This window comes from Enoplosus armatus, chromosome 1 (assembly GCF_043641665.1).
Source record: "Enoplosus armatus isolate fEnoArm2 chromosome 1, fEnoArm2.hap1, whole genome shotgun sequence".
NCBI classification, from domain to species: Eukaryota; Metazoa; Chordata; class Actinopteri; order Centrarchiformes; family Enoplosidae; genus Enoplosus; species Enoplosus armatus.
Window position 1 is genome coordinate 22,894,217 of NC_092180.1, and position 17,980 is coordinate 22,912,196.

The following is a 17,980-nucleotide window of genomic DNA, read 5'->3' on the forward strand; positions in this document are numbered from 1 at the left end:
AAAAGGTTTGGACCCAGGCAAATAACTCATAGGATTGATGGTCAAAACTAGAAGAACAGACCACAGGTTGTAAAAATGGGATTTTCCTTTCAGACTTCAGATGGGAGAGAATCTGCTTTACCAGAAAACACACATCTTAGGTTTGATCTCTGTTGGGCTATCCTCCTCATACTGTATATGCCTTGTTTTAAAAGCTGCACAAAGCATGGAACTTCCCAGAATGCTCCCAGGACTTCCTCCTGACTGTATTCACATCCCCTTGTTTACAGCATCAGCTTTTCATTTCTTTCTGGTTTACTTTCTCTTGCACGCTCTGATTCCAACTTAAATCTTACCGTTATCTGTCTATTCCCTTCACATCTGAAAATGCGACAGTCTCCCTCCCTTATTTTTTCTGCTGTTCCACCCCCCACAAAAGAATCATACAATTATCATCAAACAATCTTTTCCCATATTTCCTTTCCTTTTCTTTGCGTTTCTTCAAGCGAATCAGACAATTTTACACTGTCTTCCCATCAGGATCACCCCATTCTCTCCACTCACTGTTTCAACGAAGGCTTTATGTACTTAAAAACCCCAACACGATAGCTGCTCCAGTGATTTTGAAGAATTAGCAAGGTACCAAGGTACTAAGTGGGTAACTGTGCTAGTTTCAACATTCTTGACTTGTGCCTAAGGCTTCCACAGAGATGAAAAGATAAAAATTTGTCATTTGGTGATAGACTGATGTGAACTTATATTGTGTACAGTATGTATTTTCTTAAGGCACTTTGTATGAGACACACAAGGACAGAGAGAGAGGAAAAGTAAAAAATAAAATAAAAATGTATGTATTTTCTTTTACTCTTTGGTTTTTGACCTCACCTGTGCATAATAATGCCAGAAGATTGGTGGCCTTTATTTTCTCTGTTAGAACCTTCAGGAGGTATGCTCTATTTTTGTAAGTTTTGGGGTGGGATTTTGTATTGCTCACATTGAGGATCTATAGTCGGGGTGGGCTGTTTTCATGTTTATTAATCGGTTTGAATTCATTGTTTCAGTATGTGAGGGCGATGCGAAGCCATCTGACACTGTGACTGTGATTAGGGGCTATACGAATAAATTTGGAAATTAATTTAAGTTGACATGCAGATAAACAATAATAAGGATATCAACCACAAGACCTGATGAGGATCCAGATTCAGATTCAAGTGATTTTAATAAAAGCGTGTACACAGGCTTCAGAGTATGAGGGCTTTATTTTTGGTTCCCTCTGGATTATAGAGCTCAGCACTACATCTCAATGTGTATATTGCTATTTCTGAACACGAGAAATATTGAACAAGTGATAGACAAGCTCTGGCCATGTATCTAATATGTGTAATTTCAATAAAGTATTTCTGATTTTGATTCTGATAATAAGCAATAAGATTAATACTACATCAATTGAACACGATTTTAAGTTATTTTCTTTGCTTTTAGTGACAAATCAATGTATTTTCCTGTGTCTGTGGTAATTTATTTTACTCCATCACTTTGACGTGACTGCCTGTGAGAGTAAACAATTACACCTGGATCAAAGTGCTGGAATAATTATATATCAAGCACTGGTTAGCGGTGATGTCTCTAGTCAGCTATAAGAGGGGCGGGCTTCGCTATGAGATGCTCTCAAATCTCCCTTTCATCTTTTTATACTTTCTCCTCCATCTAGGCACTTTTCAACACACACATACACACAAACACACACACACACACTCCTTCCTTGCATCTCTCCTTCTCTGTTGGTATGACACAGGAAAAAGCTGGGCCCTGCAGCCAACCCCGCCGTCCGCACTGAATGCGATTAAGCTGAGCAGTGATTAATCTGGGCTGCCCCATAATTCCTCTTTACCACTTTAATGGATGTTATCTCCCCTCCTCTGAAGGCTTATCTTGCTGATCGAGGCCAAGGATGAGGCGAGGGAGAGGAAGAGGAGGGGGTGGCTATGGGTGTGTGTGGGGGGGGGGGGATCAAACCAAATCCAGACAGAGGTAAGTAAATGAATAAGTAAGTAAATAAGTAAGTAAATAAATAAATGCAGGGATTGAGGAAGCTGCTAAGCGGATAAAGCAGATCAGTCTCTGTAAAGTGCTCATTTGTTTTCTAAGAAGACGAGACAAGCCGCCTTCAAAGCCGGCTGATACAGTAAAAAACACTGTCACCATCACAATTCACAGACAAACTAAATAAATTATCCAAACCGCTGTCAATAAAACTCCCCACCCCCTCACTGTAAAGATGAGGTGTACTCCACACTGTGGCTGACAGTCATGGGTACAATGACAAACAAAAATGAGGGGGGTTTTCGATTAGCTCATTTTCTTCATACATGACGTGAAACAATGGCAGTGTTTCATTTGCGGTTTCCACATTGTGACATAAAGTCAGTGATGAAGTTCCTCTAATACATTCCAAATTCAGTCATCCGCAGCCCCGAAACAAGTCGGCTCAGGTCTGAGTGTACTGTAGGACTGAAAACGTAACAACGCTCGACACCTCATCTTTCAGGACACACAGCTACATCCTGTTATTGAGAAATAATTACGCACATACATGAGGAATCGTTTTAATCATTGTAAATGAGAAAGTGCTCCACAAGGAATTGTGTTGAAGAAGAAGAGATGAGCTGGTGTCAGGTTAGTAATACATAGTAAAACATTATGAACTCTGACAACAAGAGCAGTCATGATTGGCAGCCGTGTGCATGTGTGTCTGTGAGCATATTTGAATAGGCCACTATTCTGCTATGTAACATTCATACAATAACACTGTGGTAATGTAATATAGCTTCAAAATAACTGCAGCAATACTCTCCATTTCAAACTTACGTGTTAAGTGAAAATAGTACTTCTATAAGAGCCACAAAGTTTCTTTTAAACTTATAAAGTAAATCTGCGTCTGTCCCAGTGTTTTTGTCCTGCCATGTCTGTGTCCATGTATATAAATGTATATGTGAGACGCCAGCTGAGACGTGACAGGGTTAAATCTGTTCGTGGCTCTTTTTTTTTTCCCCCGCTTCGGCTTACAGTGATGTTGCTGTGAGATTCTGTCATAGACAAACCTCTGTGGGATTCTATTCACTGCTAGTGTACATCTTTAGGTACAAAGCTGAGGGCTGCATTGGCTCCAGGTAACATAAACGCTCCCCTTCAAGCCACCGCGTATCTGCCCATGAAAATTCTCTAAAGGGGTTTAAGCATTTACGCAGAACACTATCAGGCACCGCTGAAAATTCAGCTTACCCTGTTGAATAGGGACTTCAAAGAGAATTGCAAATACCTTTGCACTGCTACATTTTCTACCTTCTCTCTTTCTCGCTCCCTCTCTCTCTCTTTCTCTGTCTCTTCCTGCTTCTCTACGTTTTATATTTCCAAACACAAGCTGCTGCATGATGTAAAATGTATTATCAGCCATATATTTCCTCTTTAAATGAATAATAACAATAATCTTTGAGTAATTTCTTTTTTATACAGTTCTAAATAGGGCAAAGCAAGAAAGCTAATATAGAGCCACGGGTAAACAAGGACGTGCAATAATGAACGTGTGGATTAGGCCTCTAGTCTATGTTGTGCGATAAGGAAAAACAGCTGCTGCTATGCAGGTAACAGCACATATTGACTGTCAATGAAGGATAAACTACTGTGCAGCTGCATACTTACTTCTTTCATTCATTTCATTCACACTGTGGACACACTGCACACGCACACACACACACAAAGACACATGGACACAAACACACACACACACACACACACACACATTAAGACACATGGACACAAACACATACAAACAAACCTACATCCATACACACAGACACACACATACTGTATATATGCGTAAGAACCACAAAGAATTGGAAAATAATAAATGCATAAGCCTATTTGCACAGTATGGAGCTTAAAATGCAAAACAATGTGATGCATAAACACAGTGTGATTTAACGTAAGAGATAATAAATGGCTTCATAATGAGCAATATAAATGGTCTTTAAACAGTTTACTGCTTAGTTCACACTTATAATTAATCTGGGTTCCATGTGTGCATATAAAGTGGGTATAAAACTCTGTGACCGACTGTGCGAGTAAAGTGGCGCGCGAGAAAAGAGAGAAAAATGACTGCTGGTAAACATCTGCAACGTGATTCAGCTGTGGCCTCTAGCTTTTCGAAATATGCTGCCTTTCTCCCCCCTCAGCTGGACCAGCACGGCAAGCTCTCCAAATAATACATTACAAAAGATTGCTCCCTGAAATTATTTACGGTGGAACGCACAACAGAAACCATAACATTTATAATGTTTTACAAAGCCATCAAATAAGAGGGAGAGGGGATTAATTGCCCCGGCCCGACCTTAAAATAATTATTGTGAGCGGTGCAACTCTAAACTCCAATGAAATTGATACACTTTGATAATTAGATTCTTGGCACTGACCCGCTGAAGTCAATAAAGGTTATTAAGGCCAATTGCTGTCTAAACGCATTACGGGCAGGGTAAACTGTCCGTCGGAGGCCCCTGCTACTCCAGCGCCAATATGATAATCCATTCTCCGTCCTGGGGGTTTCTTCCCCAGCGCCTGTGTCTCCACTCTGCCATACAAAACCAGATTGGATTCGCTTAACCTTTCCAGGACTTTGATCAAATGAGCTCACACAGCAATAACATTTACATTGACCCCCCGCCCCTCCTCCCCAACACACACACACAACCCTCTCTCTCTTTTTTTTACCTCCTCCCCCTCTCTGTGTCTGTCTCTACAGACTCTCCCTACAGTTCACTACCCGTCATCCCTCCCTCACCCGACCACTCCGCAGCACCCACCCTCCACGCGCCAGGTCAATAACCTAATCAGCTATCGATGGCGACCGGGCCAGGCTGTGTGTGATTGCAGCGCAACCCTCCTCAGCAGCCCAGATTGTTTCCGAAGACAGTTATTAAAGAGAGGGGAGAAGATGAAATGGTCACTAAGCGCATCCCTGCACGTACACACACACACACGCATGTATGCACACAAAAGTCAGGCTCTGTTACAAATCAGGAGGAGGTAAATTTTGTCACACAATGAGAAACGCATATATGTGTGTGTGTGTGTGTGTGTGTGTGTGTGTGTGTGTGTGTGTGTGTGTGTGTGACCAAACCGTCGGGAAAACAGGGAGTGACAGGCTGGGTGAATGGAGTAGAGGAAGACATGGCCCCGATACCACTTCCTGTTTTGTACATCTTGAAGTATACAAATGTATTCAACTGAGTGGATCCCATTTATTATGAAAGTAGATTAATTTCCTTGATATGATGTTGAAAAGATTTCCATCTACAAGGCTCGTTCTGCTGTCAAATGAGGGAGAAAAGTGTGAGAAAGAGACAGAGATATGGCGAGATAGCGGGAGCGAGAGAGAGAGAGGGAGAGAACAAGAGAAAGAAAGAACATAAAGAGAGAGAGAGAGAGGAGGAGAGAGAGAGACTAGGAGAGAGAGGGGGAGACGGAGTGCATTGAAATCTCTTTGCATCCACGGTGGCTTTTGAAGTTGTGAGATGAGCAGCCACAGAAGTCAGGAAAGTGACAAATTAGGGAAAAAGCTGTACTGTGCAAGCAGAGCTGCTAAATCAATTAAAGTCATGCCAAGTGCATACATTAACATCAATGGCGCACACATACACACACTCGCACAAACACAGGACAGGAGGAAAAAAAGGGGGAGATGTGCTCATGGGCTCGTCGCTGTCGCTTCTCCCCCACAGTGAAAAGAGGAAAGATAAAAAATACCACACCGGTATTTAAAATATTCTGCATAAAGTCAAGACTCTCTTTCTATTGTCAGTCAGATGGAAGCTATTCATTGTTGCTAGTTTAAGGAAATGTCACTATTGTATGATAGCCATGATAGCAGAGTCCTGGGGGAACAAAAAGCTGCGAGCGAGGCAGGTCTAAACGGACTTTAGCACCCTGGATCACAGGGGAATGTAAAACCTTTGAGGTAATGTCCTTTTTCCACCCTCCAGAAACAACCTTTACCGTATATACACTCAACCCCCCACACACACATTATACTTTTGCTGCACATTCACATACACCATACCTACACTTGAAGTGTATTCAGCAGCACGTCTCTTTGTTTCTATCAAGAAACCACATGAATTCATGAGGTACCAAAAAGAGGCAAGCAAGCAAGTGGACTTGTTTTGTGTCGGCTCTTTATTTATTTATTTATGTATTTTATCAGAATGTCATTCAAATGGAAGGATGAGCATTTGCATGACAACAGGCTGAGAAGCAGATAGGGAGCCCCAGGGAGAGACAGTATCCATAAACAGGAGCTAGTCCCCCCATATTGCAATATTCTTCATACGGACTAACAAACGCATACATAGCCCAGCGCATCCCACAACACTGTGTGCTAAATATGACAATAAAGAGAGGAAGGCTGGCTGTTTGTATTGCTATTTTAGCAGGATAAAACAATAGGCTGTTTTATTGCTACAGCGCAGCGTATAAAGCAACACAGTGTCAATTTATAAACCATATTTAAAGAGACATATATTTGTTATTTTAAAATACCCATGGTGATATCAAATTTGACAAAAATAATGCTGTACTAAAATATACTCTTGCAGGCAGGAACAGAAAAATCCAAATAAATAAATCGCAAACAGCATCTGCACACAGTAGGTCACGGCATTTCACTAAATTACACTACACTGTCAATTGCCAGCTTCAAAATGTAAAATATATGCAATAAAGGAACGTAGGGGGAAGCTACATAATTTAAATAACTCAAAGTAATTTAGAGAAATGTGTTTTAATCTAACTGCAGAAAAGCCACAGCTTTCAAAGCCTCCAAAAGGAAAATCTATAAGTCACATCGATAAAGTGCCTTTCATCAGCATATCAGAGGTCGATGCGTGTATGTAAATATTGCTTGCGAGAGCAATAATGTTGTCTTTCATCACAATAGTGAATGATTACATTTATGCATCCACCAGTGTGTTCTTTTTGCAAAGGTTCAGTTTGCATTTCTGCAGAAGATACACTTGCTTTTGTGTAATTTGACACAATGTGAGTAAATTAAATTCAGTCAAAGAATTTAAACTGTAACATTAATGTTGTATGTTATAAACACACATCAGTCATTTCAGATGTAAAAAAAATATATATAAAAAATACTACTTAAAAAAAAATGTCTTATTTTCAATTATCTTATTTTATTGATTTAACTTTTTTTTTTTTACTGAACAGTGGCTCACGTTTTAGTTGCTGTATTGCATTTCTACTGCATGACAGAAATCCACATGTGTGACACAAAAACACAAACACACACACAGCGGATATGGTTTGCTTGCCCATTAGAGAGACGGAGACACATCGGCAGAGAGAGAGAAAGACCTCACATTTCACTGATGCCCTTTTCTAAATACAGGTCCAAATCACACACTTCATCTGGGCCCGGAGGTGGAGCTCGAGATGAGTTTAGCCCCTGTCTACTACCCCCCCCCACACCCCACACACACACACACACCACACCACCCTCTGCCAGGCTGTTGGACTAAGTGAGAGAGAGGAAGAGAGAGAGAGAGACTATGACTACAGCCGAGCAGCGTCGGCAGCAGCAGCAGTACTGTTCTCCTCCAGCCCCTGTCTTTATCCCCGCCTGAGCATTAGATGTGATTACTGCTCAGCGCTCGACACTGACAGAGACAGAGAGCTCCCAGAGACAGCAGGAGTGGGTGAGAGACATAAAGAGACACAGGGAGAGAGAGAAAGAGAGAGAGCGAGGGAGCAGAGAGGGAAAGAGGAGTACAGCTCTTTCGCTCCCTCCGCTGCTGCTACAGTGATACAAGAGTGCCCCCTGCTGCTTCTGGTGTCTGGGTGTTAAACACACACACGTACATACATGAACACACGCACACTCTTTGAAATCTAGCTATGAGAGAGGGACTGCATGGAACCTGTGGGGAGAGAGAGAAAGCGAGACCAAGCATGTATCTGAGTGTTATTGTGAGCTGTATGTCTACAGATCTGTCTGTGTGTATGTGTGTGTGTGTGTGTGTGTGTGTGTGTCTGCGGCACATATGTACAGTATAGAGCTGTGACTAAGGTGACTTAATTATGAGTCTGACATTACTAAGTGTGATTCCTTTACAGTGGTGTCTAACTAATAGCTGTGCTCCCACGTTCCCCTCCAATAAAACTTCTGTGAGGCTACGATTAAACACATGACACATCCTTAATAATGCACTGCGGTGAGAAGTTAGACAATCCATCATGTAATTTTAAACTCACCCTCCCTTGTGAGGAGCATTATTGGACAGCAGATCACTTATGTAGTTTGTATAAGAATCACAAGCGGAGCCATGCTGGGCATTTAGAGAGGTGAAACTCTCTATCAAAGTGACACAGAGTGACTACACTACTCATGAAGCTGCTCATGTTTTGGGGAAATGGTATAAATGCTTTTATTATATTATCTGGGTAACATTTTTAATAGTTGATGTTTTTATTTACAATATATTACATATCGCTTTCCAATATATTATCAAATCATGGTCAATAAATATGGTTTTCTATATTCTCATATGAAACAGGTTTTGTATATTTAAAAAAAACAATTTAGACCTCTGTTTTTGTTTTCATCTATTTTCTTAAAGAGGAATGGCATCAAGGTAATGCCTATAAATGAGGATCGTGTTTCTTGTGGAAAAAAAAACATAGTATCCTGCTACAGAAACAGCCTGCAAACTAAAATGGCAAAACATGTAATTTAACCAGTGAAAGATTAGGAGAGTAATGTGACACTGAGTTCAGCACACGAAGCAGGCTGAGACAGTGAAACTGCCATGTGACCAGCAGTGCGTCTGAGCGGCCTTACCATCGTCTCCATGAGCCTCCAGTCCTTCTCCAGCTGCTCCATCGGTCTGGTCCACCAGCTGCAGAAGCGGGCGTAGCGCTGGCCCTGAAACCAGTACTGCCGCAGCCACTCAAACTCCACCTGCAGAAACACATACACACACACAAACAAACACACACACACACACACACACACACACACACACATACACAGGATAAAAAAGCTAGTTCAGACAACCAATTTTCCCATAGCTTCATCTAGACAAAAAAAAAGTGGAAAGAATGTTTTGGGGGGTTTTTCTGTCACAGCTCCTCAGTAAAAACATTTATTACAAATACTACAGCACTGTATTTGATTTAATGTAGAGGAAAAACATTTTTATATATTACTGCAAATTATGAAATTATCATATAAAACATGTAAATATGGAACTTTATAAAGTCATACACGTATACAAACAAATACAGTGAGAAGAGCTTTTTAGCCTCATTTGACAGTTTTATTCCAAAATGATCTGACAACTTATCGAATAAAAATATATTTACTATAACTTTAGAATGCAAGTCAGTAGCTGTCATACTTTTCAGCTGGTAAATACCTAATTTTTGAATGAAATATTGTAATGAATCTTATAAATGTTATCAAAGCTGCTTTTAAAAATATATTTCATAATGTCAGATTTTCCCTGTGAGAAATTAAACTAAACATAAACTAAATTGAAAATATATTCAATGCTTTGAATTGTTGCATATTTATTATGTCATACAATTATTTAAAAATACATTGAAATATTTTTATGAGGACTCTGAAAGGAACTAAAGACACTTTTTTTTAAATACATGCGTGAAAAATAGTCCTCCTGCAAATAGTACAATTATTGGTCATCTCTACAATTACACCCTTACCAAACACAAACACCCAGAAAAATAGACACACAGTACATTCACACACAGATATGCATATGTCTATTCACACACACACACCTTCCAGTCAGCACACCTGAAAACTCCGCCCTCTTCCTCCTCTCCTCATTCTCCTCCCTCCTTCCCCTCCTCTCCCACTCCCTCGCTCCGTCTGGAGATGACAGTCTCGGCTGCCGAGCCGCTCCCCTCTCCTCCGCTGGGAGTGTTTTTGTTTCCTGCTCTTTTGAAGTGCTGATTTAATCCTCGCAAGGATGCTTCATGTAGCCAGGTGTAGCCTATCTATTTCTAAGTGTGTCTTTCCGTGTGCATGTTTGCGTGTTTGTACCTGTATGTGCAGCAGTGTGTTTGCACTCCTGCGTGGATCTGTCTTACATAGGTGTATGAGTGGCTTTGTTAACGGCTGAGCATACAATTGCCAATGTGAGCGTGTATGTCAAAGATTGCCCCAATTGCCGCCAACGTAAATGCTAGACACTGTGAGTTGCCCTCCCCCAAAACGTCCTACAAAGCATCATCCACCCAAAACAATGCACGCTCCATTTTCGTTTTGACGCAGACAACTGTACAACACAAAAAGTGGTTGTATGCAAAGGAGTCGTATATCAAATGGGACTGAGAGAGCTATTGTTCCTTTTCTGAAAACTATTTTGTTTATTGTTCTTCTAACAGAGCATTAGCCAATGTATACGACAGAGCCATTTTAGAGCTGAATGTAAAATGAAAAATATTTGCTTGTATTTTTTGTTTCATTGATGCACCTTGTACATATAATTACATTCAAATAGCACAGGTTTTTGGGTAAACCAAACATCCACTCTCATTCAACCCTGTCTCTTACAAATTATGCTCATATATAACTAATTTGCATTGGCTAATAAGTTTAGAAGGGCTATGGAACAAATCACTTCTTGGTTTTGAGGTTAACTATTGAAAAGTCATTGCTGTCAATGACTTGAAACATGAGATGGGACGTGCACTCCGGTCCATAGTGTTGAGGTAAAGTGCTTAGCGTGGCTTGCACCCTCACATCCTCCCTACAACTTTATACTGCAGTGCAAGAACATGAAAAATACTGCATTGGAACAAAAGATTGCCAGCAAGCTTAATCGCATTATCCAGGTGGCATGAAGTTTCGTCCCAAAATATATTATATGCTAATTGATTTTGTATATAAGCATAATTTGTGGGAGAAAGCGTTGTCTCTTCTGAAGTCTACCTTCAACCTTTAGGGGGCACTATACTTCGTCAGAACTGCTTGTCAGATGGTCAAATGAAACCCCCTCCCCCCAGACCTTTCCGTTGTCGTATTGGGGGAGCTGTGTCCGACCATTTCTGTAACCCTCTGATCCCCCCCCACCCCTGCGCCATTTGATTTCCGATGTTGTCAGACAACACGTCTTACAAAGTAGTTCTAAACGAACATGACCTGACCTGTAGGCTAGCTAGCTGTCGCAGCATTAACATGGGTTGCAGGTGTGGAGATATTTGGGTGTCACATTCCAAGCGCATGTGGTAAAAAAAGAAACAAAGAAAAGCTAGAAACTATGAACTTTGAGACAAATATATTGTGCTGCCATTGTTGAAAATTTCAAGTGGTCATTGCTCTGTAAGTCACCTATCGTCCAGCACCCCAAGCAAGTTGAAACAAAGGGCAAGAATTATTTGCACAAGCAACTTGAGTAAGGTCTGCCTTGGGTAGAAGCTGTGCACAGAATCATTCTGCCATTTGCTTCCAAAAGGCTCTGATCACAGCAGGGATGACATGCAAGGACTGGGGCATGTCAGGGAGAATACACAGCCAGTGGCACTGCTCAGCAGCCTCTCAGTCACTCCATACAACCCACCCTTCAAAGAAATGTCATCTTTTATGGTCCCTTCAACACACTCCAAATCCACTCCCCTTCGATCACTACAGCTCAAACACACAACAAAGCCGCCAAGCACCGATATCGGACGTCCTTTTCTCTCTGTCAGTCCCTCCTTCCATCCCTCTGATTGTCTGCCTGTCCTTTAGTGAGAAGAAACCAACCTGTGTCTCCACTTTGAGCTGACATGGCTGCCTGTCCCCCACTGCGCAGGCCAGTGGCAACCACAAAGCGGGCCATCTAAAGGTACTGAGGAGTGCTGGCTATGTGGCATTTGGAGTCTGGCCACCCAGCTGAGAGTTACCAAGAGGGGAACTCTGACTAAATGCCACCTATCCAGGCAGACAGATCGAAAGTGTGTGCGAAAGAGAGAGCGGTTGTTAGGGCTAGTTTTTCTCAGAGACGGCGTGGGGGAGCGGGAGGGGAGCTAGTGGCTCCCCTGCGGCAGTCGCTGTCATCTCTCCAGGTGATGGACACACTAACTAAACATTAGCCCCACATTACTCGACCAGCCGCCCACCATGGCGACTTTGGAGTTAAAGCCAAGTAGCCCCCTTTTTCCCCATTTAATGAGGCGCGTTTTTTTCCACACCTTCACGGTATTCCCTGAGCGGGTCCAATCAATTTCCGGGCCAGGGCCCTGAGGTGGGAGCTGATGAGAGTGGGATCGATCCCACTCTGCCATCCTCTGTTTACCTTTCCTGGCCTCCTCACACATTAGCCAGGAGAACTGGTCCCCCCAGCTCTCTGTGAGCCACCAGGCACGCAAATTACACTCATCACACACTTGCCACAGTGGTCATACACGGTGTACATGCACAGATTGCCATACACATTTCCATTTCTATCTATATCCAGAAATGAGTAGCTTTTTTTATTTGCATTTCTCAGGCCACAAATGGAGCTAAAGGTGGTCTCCCTGTCATAGCTGCCACTGGAGAAGAACTCCTTCAGTTAAATCAATTCATCAAATCTTCAAAAAACAACAGGAATCTTCAGAACAGGCGAAAACACATTCAGTTTGAGAACATGTTATCCCCTATGATCTTTACTTGTGTAGCTTTTTCCCACAAAAATGACAAAGTACTTTACACACATCAAAATGTCTAGTAAATAAACCCTTAAAATAAACAATAAAAAATGTCTCACATGAATTAAGAACAGTGTTAAAAGGTAATAAAACTGGCAAATACAACAGGACTAACAAGTACATGTACATACTGCACAGGACTGCCGGGAAAAATATGTTTTGAGAAGTGATTTATAAGATTACAATGATATTGCCACCATAAGCCCCTCAGGAAAGGTGTTTCAAAGCCAAGCAAATACCGAAGAGCCTGGGGAGACATTTTGGCCTCAAAACAGGACATTGGAAGGTCACACACACCTGCTTCCACACAGTTTACTTTCTGCCAGAACATGTGGGAAAACCTTGTCCCTCCCTTCAATATTTACTTTGGGGGGACTAGCATCATTAGAGGGGGTCCCTCAGGGCACTCTGTCACACACCCACCTGGGAAGTGACACAGTGGCTTTAAATGAGACAAGACGTTTGCATCTGGGATTAGCATTTCAAAGCCAAACATGCACACAGGGGCCGTGTGGCGATGCTATGTTACACTACACCCCCCCCCCCCCCCGCCACCTAAGACAGGAGGTAAGATTAAAAAGAGACAGTGAGAGGGGCCGCGCTTAACAAACAGGTGGGAACTTCAGTTTTCTTCATTTCTGTCTCTGTCTCCCATCAACCCATACTTCAACTCGACATCCCACCCCATCCCCAAACACTCATACTCAGATGGCAGACGTTCTGCTTCATCATCGTCAGACCCGCCCACGTCTTCTGACAAGTGTCAACCCCCCCTCCCCGTTGCACCACATTGCACAATATCCGTGGCACGTCAGCCAGCGCTAGCTTGCTGTTTAGCACTTTTTAAGGAAAGGCCCATAAGGCACTGCTCAGGTCAGGTTGCCTGCGCGTCTCAGGCTTGTTCGCTCTTCGGTCGTCCATGTCAAACACGACCTGCGCAATATGCACCCGCCAAGCGCCAAAGTGGGCCGCCATCATAAATAACTCCGCCAACAATACATCATTTAAGTGGGTGTTCTGCTCTCGTGGGCAACTCCAAACAAATGGCCACATCGATCATTGTGAGTGCCAGGTAGGGAAGGGGTGAGCCCCCGAGAGCACCCCACCCCCTTACTTAAACATTAACACATACATACACACACACACACACCTGCTCTTTTATAAATAGCATCCTGTTTTCCTAAATAAACCTGCCTTGCCCTCCTGGTGGGGGCCTACTCTTGGTAATCCTGTGGCGCTATGCAGCAAACTAGCAGGTGTTGCTAGCTCAACTAGCGCAGCGCTCCTCCTGACACAGACAGCCCTATTGTTTGGCAGTGCTGAATAATTAATATTGTCTACAACCTTTAAACAACCTTACGTCAGACTCATCTGTCATGGCGTCCCGCTGAGGGGCCTGGGTGCTTGCGTCGGCTAGGATGTGCGCTTTGAGCCCAGGGGTGTAAAGGGGGAGAGGTGAAGTGCTATATTAACTGTTGGCCTGCGGCAAGCTAGCACAGGGGGCTGGTGGCTCCGCAGACGGCCCCTCACGTTTCTCTTTTTTGACCTCGCTCTATCCCTCAATACCCCTTGCCAGCATCACTCGTTGTGTGTGAAAAGGGGTTTAGGGAGGGGAGCGGGGCATGACTCCATCTTTAGATAACATATGGCGAGGCTATTGACTTACGATCCATCACAGGCCAGGACAAATGAGAACAACCTGGATTTCATATTGGAGGCATTAAACAACCAGGTAAGTGGAAGGTACAAAGCTGGCAAGCTCGCTTCTGCTGTTTACAGATTTTTAACCTGCTATCAGAGTTTGGTGTGTAAGTCCCATGATGCAGAAGAAATGGAAAGGGCATATCAAACCAGGATTAAATAATATCCTGCGTGTTTCTATTGATCAACTCCTTCCAAACTGTAAAGCACAGTTTAAATTGCCAAAGTGTATTTGGTGAAATGCTGTATTGTTTGTCAAGTCCTTGATCATACATGATCAAAACTGTTATAGGCTATAGTCCCAAAGATCACCCAGGTATGTATATAATATCGGCAGTGTGCTGCATATACAAGTAGACCCTTACAAATGCACAAAAGCGCAAATGTATAGGTTTGTTCAAATAAATTTAAATCCTTAATTAGATATTCATCCATATTATTCATATGCCTAAATTCTCAATATTCCATGACAGTTTTCTAATATCTTCTGTGATCCTGTCCTGATGAAATCCTTTCATATTTGCAGATGGTTCTTAGCCATTTATAACCTCCATCGAGTACCAGATGGGAGAGGACTACAGCATCAGAACAATTCAGATGGTGTCAGGCAGGTTCATGATCACAGAAAAGCATATTAAAACTTTCAAAGACTGGCATGCTATTGTCTAAACTTTATTGGCACATATTCTGTTGTCCAATATGGCAAACTTCACTCATCTGGTACTCCACGCAAGCCAAAACAAACGTATCCATCAAATGTTTACATATTTGCAAATGCTGTTTGGTTCAGGTCTGCTGCATACATGACAAAAACAGGTTTCTACAAGTTAAACGTTAACACCTACACATATTTAACAGTGCCAATACAAACAAATGGACAAGTGTGTGCCCAATCATGTAAAAACACACAAAAATATGCGTACACGTGTACACACGCATGCGCAAGCACTTGAACACACACCACCATGTCCCCACCTCATTGTGAATCTCCTCACAGTGCTGTAGCGTTGTCGGCAGCAGGGCCAGCAGGCTGTGGGAGCCTGTCTCTGGGTCAGTGTGCAGGTTGGACAGGGCCTCCTGGCACTGTGACTGGATATAGGTCAGGGTCCCACTGGAACACTGGTAGGGAAGGGACAGACCCAGTGTTTAACACATAAGATAACCATGCAGGGTTTAGCTAAGCCCTGTGAATCAAAAGACAATCCAAAACTTAAGTTTTAACATAAAGTTACTGAAATATACAAATAACCATTTATCTTGTTTATTGCTATGGACCTTCTTGTGAGTCTGAAATAAAGTTTGAATTGAATTGAACATACATACACACATACTCAACAGGTTTTATTTAATTCATAATACCATATGTATGAAAATTCATTTGTCAGTTTTATTTCTCAGTAAATGGTGTCAGTGGAGGATTAAGACAAAGTTCATTCACATCTTGGAAAAGATCACAGAATCCTTCATTTTTACTGAAAACATGAGTTTTAAAATTTTGTTGACGTTTACCAGACAGCATGTTGAAGTTTTCCCTTTTACGCACAGTCTTTCCATAAAATAGCGTGCAAGTACCAGCAGCAGTCCTTACCGAAACCAAAGGGGGACTGTTGGCACACCATAAAGCATTTATTTTCACGACAAATTCGAAACACTGTGTTGCCAGTGGCCTCTCACCTCGGCCACTCTGTGTGTGGAGCTGAAGCGTGCGGTGTCTCCAGCAAGGACACAGTGCTGGTGAGTACTGTTCAGGTCATCTGGTGAATACAGGGAAGAGTAAAACTATCAGGACATGCAAACAATACACCAACAATCACAGCAGTGAAAACGAGTAAACAAGAGAACAGAAAGAGAAAATTCATCCATCAGAAATAACTATTCAATAAAACATTGTGGAGCACAAAAGCGCAGAATTAAGATTTCACATTTTGTTCTTGCGGTTTTAATTAATTACAATGAAGAATAAAACACACCATGAAAATAAAAGAGCTGATAACAATCGAAAAACAGATGAAAAGCAGGGCGTGAAGGAACATGACAACTAAATCATCTTGTACACTTAGACAGATTGCGCTTGGTCCAGCACCGAATCAAATAGAATGAGCAGCATTGTACTATAATTTTAATTACCAAACAAAACCAGATCGTGCTCAATCTGTCAAGATGGAAGAGCCATACCAACAAACATTTGTCCAATATCGCAGAAGCTTTATAAAGAGGCCTTACTGCTGTTTCCTGTGTATCCCTCCATGTGTTTCTTTGTGTGTATAGATGTTTCTCAGCTCTGCCATTATTTGCCTCATACCAATAATTAATTTAGCCATGACAGAGCTGTCATTCACAGCACATGTGCATATTTACACCCGCCTTGAGCAAGAGTACACTGGCTAATGCCTGTGATTTGAAAGTCAAACAGCCAAATGCTTTGGGAGCAAGATATTATTGTTTGGTAGGAGGGAAAAAAAGATGGTGACAAACAAAACAACTTGACGGTGTTTTCTTCACCCTGATGAGATTGTGAAGGATTAGGTCTCTGGGCAGAATTACTCTGCGTCTTTAAAACTGTTTATATCCAATAACAAATTATCTCCATCAATCTGTTCCTTTCTTGGCGCGTCTGATGCGTCAGTGGAATCAGGAGGGAGTAGAGGCAAACTCGATAACTGTAATAAATATTTATCTTTCTTTCAACCCCTGCGCCTGCTGCCACTTGTCCTCCTTTTCCAGGAAGCAGGCTTTTAAATATATTGGGTCAACTCTTTTCTCCGGTCCCCCTGTGCATTGGGAGCTGGAAATCTGATTATTGAACAGGCCCGGTGTCAAGACTTGCATTGTTCTTTTTTAACCACTGAAATTCCATTTGGGTGGAAATGATGGTGATTCAATTTGCCTCCAGCAGCTCAGACATTAGCAGTTCAAAAGGGCCAGCCGGCGACAAATGGTGCTGAAAAGACATTATGGTGTCTGTGGTTATACACCATTGTAGCTTTCTTTTAATACCACAAAACTATCTATCATATGGCATATGTCACTGAAACACTGGTACAATATATTTTAACACATGGTTTAGTGGTGGCTGCTCTGTCTGTGTGTGTTTGAGATAGGGAGGGGGGGACATGTCCAATAAGAAGAGGACTGCATTCTTTGCATGTGTATTTTTGTGCATGAGAGTTTGTGCAAATTTATAGGTGTGTGCATATGTTCGTGGTTTGTGCCAAGTATTTAATTCAGGTAGACCGACAAAGCGACAGCCAAGGACTGTGTGAGCCGCTATCGTTGTGCAGCAGTTGGCCTCTCAAGGGCGTACTCACCAAGTGGAGCATAAATCCCCACTGATCCGCGACAGTCAAGTCCCATTAGAATGGTCTGCACAACAGCCCATCACTCTATTATCATGGCTGGCCTGAAACTGACTGTTCTATTGTAAATCTTATCCAGCTAAAGGAGGTCGGCTTCAAGCCCTGTCAAGCCGAATATTAGGTACAGACATTGCTGCTCTCAGATGAAAACACAGCAGCTTCAAAGAGTCAACTTCAGGAATTCATTA

General features: G+C 42.2%; 1 protein-coding gene across 1 annotated transcript in view; it reads right to left on the minus strand.

Annotated features, from left to right (window-relative positions):
* fto (FTO alpha-ketoglutarate dependent dioxygenase) overlaps positions 1-17,980 on the minus strand; it is a 114,399-nt gene that overhangs the window by 71,116 nt on the left and 25,303 nt on the right. The window contains exons 5-7 of the mRNA XM_070903690.1: positions 16,111-16,190; positions 15,412-15,555; positions 8,879-8,998 (exon numbers count right to left, since the gene is read on the minus strand). Coding sequence (XP_070759791.1) covers positions 8,879-8,998; positions 15,412-15,555; positions 16,111-16,190 — 344 coding nt within the window. The remainder of the gene's footprint in view (positions 1-8,878; positions 8,999-15,411; positions 15,556-16,110; positions 16,191-17,980) is intronic.